The sequence below is a fragment of the Leishmania donovani genome, chromosome 22 (genome assembly GCF_000227135.1).
Source record: "Leishmania donovani BPK282A1 complete genome, chromosome 22".
Classification (NCBI taxonomy): domain Eukaryota; phylum Euglenozoa; class Kinetoplastea; order Trypanosomatida; family Trypanosomatidae; genus Leishmania; species Leishmania donovani.
In genome coordinates this window covers 625,188-632,077 of record NC_018249.1, presented here as the reverse complement: position 1 = coordinate 632,077, position 6,890 = coordinate 625,188, and the positions used below count along the sequence as shown (strand labels likewise).

Genomic DNA, 6,890 nt, shown 5'->3' with positions numbered 1-6,890 from the left:
CACATCGGGGTCTGGTGGGCTCGATGGTGTAACTTGGGCTGTTCTCGTCATCGTTCCGGCATCTGCGCCTCATCAGCTCACCCGGTCGGATGTACAAGATGCCGCATATTCCGCGCATATGCACTTTGGGGCTGATTGGTATGCATCTCTTCGTGCCTTTTCCGTCGACTACTCCTGCTCTGCTGACCTCTCGATGCCTTGCGTGAATGTGATACGCCTTGTCAGCTGTCATTGGCAGCGCGTGCGCACAGTACTCGGATTCTTGCATCCGGGGGCCTGCTTCAGTCAGAGCGGAGGGCCAGGAAAAAGAGCTTGAGGGACGCACTTTGGCGTGTGCTTCCATGGCGGCAGTGGCGGTGGTGGTCAGATGGACTTCTTGGGCAGCCGAGTCACTTGCATAGGGTGGATCTGCACCTGCCGCGATGTGCTGATGGGGTGCGCCTCGCCATCGCGGAGAGCTGCCTCCTTCGTCAGGGTGTGCGGAGCGCCAACGTGCGCGGACATGACGCCCAGAGATGAGGAGGCAGTGAGAGACCATTCAACGTAGGAGCGCATAAGGCTGATGCACTCGGCGATGGTCGCCTCGCACATCTGCTCTTCCTTACCATACGGCTGTGTCGCCTCAACGTGGCGCCTAGGAGTACTGCCGTAGATGAGAGAGACCGCCCTTGCAGCCACAGCGAACAGTAGACGGGCTGCACCGAGAGCCCCACTCGCGAGGGCGGCCTTCGCGGCGTCACAGACATCCGCAACGTAGCGCTTCTTCTCCAGCTCTGATGTGAAAGGGCCGCTGCCGCCGGTCGAATCAAAGAAGGCCGCCGAGGCAGCGGCAAAGGCGGGGAGTCGCCACAGACCGCCGTTTTGCAGTGTCGGCTTGTCGGCTAGCGTCGATGCGATGGCGAGGAGCAGACCCTTTGGCATCGCTTCCGCGGACGGCCCACGGCGAAAGCGCAACAGCTCCAGCACGGTGTAGGGATGCAGTGACCGCGCCACACCGCCGTACCGGATACGCGCCAGCGCGTGCTGAGGTCGGTCCGCGTCAAGCCGCTCACTGATTGCGCTCAAGATATCGTGCGTGAAGGCGGCGCCAGAGGTGGCACTGCCGCTCTCGTGAACGTAAACGGTGTCGCGCACGATATCTGAAAAGATCAGTGTGTGCCCTATGGCATACTCCAACACGGCGTCCTTGATTTGTGCGCTGCGCGATATAGATGCCGCAGCGGCTTCGGTGAGCGCAGCGGGCTGCAACGGCGTTGACAGCATGTGCGCAGATAGCGAAGATCGCTCGCTCGCCGCAGCCTTGCACGTGATGGTTTCCGCTGCTGATGACTCCTTTCGCATTCTTGCTTCGTGCCTCCTTGGCAAGTCGCCGACCGCTGCGATGGATGCGCTGCCAGGAGAGCTGGCATTCGAAGTCCCTGTAAGCGTGGCAGCGGCCGACTCGCTCGTGGCACCCATGTGGCTGCGTTTAACAGAATACAGTGTGCAGCCTGAGAGCACAAAAACTCCGCTTGCACCCGTGGCCATCGCCACCCGCGTGTTTGAACTTGTGCCCGTCAGCACCAGCTCACTCGGTGGGGCAGCTGTCACCTCCCGGAGAACGACCGAGGGACCAGTAGTAGTGTCGCACAGCCACACGCGCGCTCCGTCACTATCACAGCATATGTCACTGGAGGCCCTCACCGCAGCAGGCGAGGCGCCGCTCACCGACGTGGCAAGCTCCTGGGGCGACATCCACTTCGACATCTCGCACCCTCTTGTGGGCTGGAGGAAAAACCCGGTCAGACGTGGGGTTCTATCCGCCTCGGAGAAGCACAGCATCAGCATTTCCTGCCTACACCACCGCACAGCCCACTTGCAGACGCGCGTCGGAGCGGGATCGGATGCAGGGGATGAGGAGAACAGCACGCCGGACATCGCGGTGCGACACACCACGGCTGCAGACGCGGAGGATGGGCACACGACCGTGGCCACAAACATGCGATCCAATGTGAAGCACGCAACGCATATGGTCTTTTCCGCAGCCGCGGAGCGGCACACAGGCGAGACTATGTCCACTACCACCGCCGGTTGGCTCGCCCACTTCGGAAGCGCGCAGGCGCCTATCCGTGTGGCTATGGTCGTCGCTGAAGGGGACGGGTCCAGTGAGTAGAAAAGCACCCGCTTGAGCGTACGCACGGCAAGAATCGACTGGTAGAAGATGTGCAGGCTGACAATGTTCTCTGTCAAGTCAGAGATGATCTTGACGGAAGCGGCGTCAGGCGATGTCTCTGCGGTTGCACCGCCCTCGCCGGCTCGCTCAGCAAACACAGCGTAGCCTGGGCCCTTGCGCATGCACCAAACAGCGCGCACGCGAGCAACATGTGCGCCTGGAGGCAGCCACGGAACGAAATTGTCCGCATCGTATGGGGAAATACATGTTGCCTCATCCACCTTGGTGTCGCCTCGATGTTGCACCAGGTGCGCCGTCTTGCGGTCACAGGCCGCCACCACATCGCTGCCGATGTACAGCAGGCGTGTGTAATTCGCCGCCGGCAGCTTGGCGATGGCGGTCATGGCTAATACAGAAACGCTGTCAGAGATGCGGGCAAAGACTTCAGTGCCGTTGTTTGGGCGGGGGTGTGGTGGTGGATGAGGGGGGGAAGGAGTCACCACGCGCAAGAGACGGAAAAGGAAAAAAGAGGAAAAGCGTGCAAGGAGGGGTAAGCGTGGGTGAGTGTGCTTCTCTGATGCGGCCTACCAATGCGTGTGGTTGCCCCTCCAGGCAAGGGAAAGTAAGAAAGACGACATGCACCAGCGATTTGGCGGGTCGGTAGAGCGCCGATAAGCGACATAAAGGCCACACACACACAGAATGAGGGCGGCACGTGGTGGGGAAGGGAAGGTGTTACAGAGAGTAGAGCACAGCAGGAAGAGTGTGGCGCATGTGCGATCTGGATGGAGAAGCGTGAGCTCTGAAAGATCGACGACATAGAGCACGCGCACCGGCGAGGGCAGAGGAGCTGGCTACAGATCGTGGGGGTGATGAAGAGGAGGGGAAGCACACATGAAACAGGTGAGTGTGTGTGTGTGTGTGCGTGTGTCTGTGCCTCATGGGCACAAGCTCACAAGCACCCTCCCCTGCCTCCCTCGTGAGATACGCCGATAGAAGGGAGAGCGGGGGTGAGGACTGGCACACATGTGGATTCTCCACTCTGTTCTCCGTGGCCCCGTCTCACCCCCTCTCTATACGCTGTCCTGTATTACCCCGGCTCCTTCGGAGGCGCTGCGAGGCACGCGTGCGGAGGAGAAAAAGGGCCCGAGGTGCAGACCGAAGAGCGAGAGCGTGGGTTTGCAAAGAGGAAGGGGGGCTGGTGCCGCCTGCTCACAACACACGCGCGCGCTCCGCAGAAGCGCTGACGCTCCCCTACGCGCTCGCCTTCGCACGCAGAGCGAGAGAAAGAGGCGAGCGCGTGCGTGCGTGGCTCCACAAGGCAGCTGATTTGTGCGTCGCAAAGGCTCATGAGGGAGAGAGAGTCAAGTCACACACACACACGCGCGCGCGCGCGGGCGGAGAAATGAGAAAAAGAGGGAGTCAAGAGACGACACCCCGCAAACACATAGAAGGAGCAAACCGAGAGAACAGAGGGCGGGGAGAGAGGTAAAGCGCAGAGCACGTGTGAAACCAACGAGTTGGAAGGAAGAGGGAGGGAGGGGGAAGAAGAGACTAGCGAATGGCGTGAGCACACACGCACACACGTAAACGCACAGACGTGCACATGCCCACAGACGCGCGCATGAGCGAAAGAGAAGGAGCAGCAAAAAAGGAGGGAGGGAGGGGGCGCACACGGCGATGATGATCGAAGAGATCGAAGCACAGGGTGGGGACGAGGAGGGAGGAGAACAGAGAGCAGGGTAGCATGTCCTCATACGCACAGATGCAGATATGCGTGTACTCACTTCTTCTATCGCCTCTGTCCTTTTTCCCCTTCACAAACGCACGTGTGGCAGCATCACCGCGCCCTCCCCTCTCAGCGCCGCCCTCTCTCCACCGAAACCTTCCCACTACCTTGCACCCTTGTTTGGCATCGCGTACGGGGTTTTTCGTTTTGTACGTGCGGTGGCAGTGATGATGGCGGCGAGGCGCGAGTGCTGGCACCGTGAGAAAAAAGTTCCGCGACACGCGAAACGTGTGTCGCCAAGTCGACCCCGCACTCCGCGGCAGACGCGAGAGTATGTGTGTGAGTGCGGAAGTCACACCGGTTGCACATTAGCCATCAGGTTCACTCGAAGAGCACAATAATGCGAAAGCAAAGAAAGCACCCTCTCTCTCGTGGGAGATCCTTCCCTCCTGCTAGCCGCGCCCCGCTTGCGTTCCGGCTCAGTCGGTTGGCCTCGCCGCCACCGCTGCGTCCTCTCCTGCCCGCCCCTCGCCGTTGTTTGGCAGCCACGCCACACCGCCACACAAAGCACAGCTCGCGTGTACGCGGCAGCCTCTGCGGTGCTCTTGTTGGCGTGGAGTGGAGAGAACTGGAGGAGGGAGAGAGAGCGGAAGGTGACTGACAACGAAGAGAGGTGGGGTACGTGGCGCGGCGGTGATGTGTGGTCCGCCATCGGTCATGAGGGGCACACGCACGCGCCATCCCTCATACACGGCAAAAGTGCGTCTCGCCTCTCCACTGCCCATCGGCACTCACGCACAGGTGTGTGCCTCCACCCCTTCTCTCGCCCTTGTCAGAGAGGCGGGCAGCATGCCCACACGCACACCGAGCGAGAGAGACGCCTTGAAGCAGCGTGGAATAGTGCCACCGAAAGCGTACCTTCACGTGCGTGTGCATATCCGCCTCAGCAGAGACACACGCACGCATGCGTACACAGGCTCAGACACAGAAAGGGAAGAGGGGGAAGGGGGCGCCGGGCACCGAGGGAAGGGAGGGAGGGAGGTTCACACACACGCGCACACAACAGAGGAGATGAAGAAAGCACAAGATAAAAAGGGAGATATAGAAGAGGAAGATGGAATACATCACTCACACGCACACAACAGAGGAGACAAAGAAAATGTGAAAGAAGATAAAGCTAATAGGTTGGGGACGGGAGGAGAGGAGGGGGAGCGAAGGAGTGAGGGGGGAGTCTGAGCATGGTGAGAGGGGAACGTGAGTGACACAGACACAGAGAGGGAAACCATCACCGCGGCTACACCGCCCCACCCACCGGCGATCGTGTGTGGTTGTGGTCGTCGCATGGTTCATGCTCAAATAGAAGAAGGGAGAGAAGGCACACACGCACTCGAGCACCGACTCGCTCACCGTACAGAGAGATAGAGAGGAGCCAGCACTGGGGCACACACAAACACACTCAGGAGAGAGAAGAGAGATGATGCAACGCTGTGTGCGTGCGTGTTCAAGAACGTCTTTAAAGTCGAAGCACGCGTACGTGCGTGTATTTGTCTTTCTACTACTCAGCGCTTCATCAAGGCCGTTATAAAAGGGGCATCCAAATCGACTTGCACTGCGCCCCTCCTCTCTTACCTCTCTGTGGTTCCCTTGCTACTGTATGCTATTGGTACGTGTGCGCATAGTACAGCTGTACTGCCCTGTGCATCTGCGTGCGTATATCTGTAAGTGGACAGTACCGGCAGTGCCCTGCATTCATATCAATCTTTCTTCTCCGTTTATGGGTAGGTGAGAGCGTGCAAAATTACAATGAGCGCGCCGCACCCGCCTCGGCAAATCGCATCGCGGCGAGGTGGCGGGGCAGGGTACGATAGAGAGGGGTGTGTGTGCGTGACAAGCGGAGCAGGGGGAGGAAACGAATCCACAAACACAGAGAACGAAGACAGCGCGAGGAGAGAAGCAGCCAATGGGAAAGGTCTAAGGAAGGAGGGGGCTGGGGTAGAATGCCGAGAGAGAGAGAGAGAGAGAGAGAGACCCCGCTCCACGATAGCGCATGCGCCAACCCCCTCCACCCTTCCCCTGACCAATCAGCAATCCCCTCTTTCCCGACCCCCCCCCCACGCCACCGTGCTCTCCGTGGGGCAAAGCGCCACACTGCTGACTGCCCTTGCTTCACCTCTGCGTGGTGCATCCTCGAATCGAAGAAAAGCACAAGAAACGCACGAGGCCGCACGCACAAGCGCACCTTCCTGCCCTCCCTTTTCCTCCACTCGACGACAGACCGAGACAAGGAGACGTCGGCGCGCCCCTATGCAAGAGGGAGGGAGAGGAAAGAGGTCCTTCTCAGCACCGATTCCAAAGGAGGGGCATCTGGAGAAGACGGCGACAGCTCTGGGGCCTCGACGGTCACGATGTTCGTGAGCTAGAGCACACACACATACACACAGGGGCACACAGAAAGGAGAGAGGAACACGTCTCATTCCGTTATTGAGGAAAGGGCGAGGACACATACGAGTGAGAGTGAGGGAAAACACACACACACACAACAGAACAAAACAATCATAAAGAAGAAAAGCGGCCTTGGCGGTGTCGTGTCGCTCCTCGGCTGCCTTCGCAGGCACACAATAATAGGGAGAGGGATGGAGGTAGAGTGGAAACGGGAAGGGGAAGGGCTGGCGACGGCAGGGGAGGTGGGGAGATGCCGCCCGTCAGCGAGACGCTGGGGCTCCGATAAACGCCGCACGGCGGGCCAAACGAAAAAAGGGAGGGGGAAAAGGGGGGAAGAGGCGGCAACGCCTGCCAGAATGCAATCAAGACGTCATTCTGAACGGAATGGGAAGAACTAAAGCACGCACGCGCACACACACGCATAATGGAAAGAACGATGAATTTTGCTGTGGGCAACGGTGCAAGCATGCACGCGCATATGTGGACTCTTACACGCGCCCACACGCACACGCTGTATGCCCCCTACCCCTGCGCCTCCCTCCCCTGACAGGCCACGACACCTCTCC

At 59.6% G+C, this 6,890-nt stretch overlaps 1 protein-coding gene across 1 annotated transcript; it reads right to left on the bottom strand.

Moving 5' to 3' along the window:
* Window positions 1-363: 363 nt before the first annotated feature.
* LDBPK_221460 (hypothetical protein, conserved) lies at window positions 364-2,556 on the bottom strand (the record flags this gene model as incomplete). The annotated part of the gene is made up of 1 exon (XM_003860844.1): window positions 364-2,556. The coding sequence occupies one exon, from the start codon at window positions 2,554-2,556 to the stop codon at window positions 364-366; it is 2,193 nt and encodes a 730-aa protein (XP_003860892.1).
* Window positions 2,557-6,890: the final 4,334 nt, after the last annotated feature.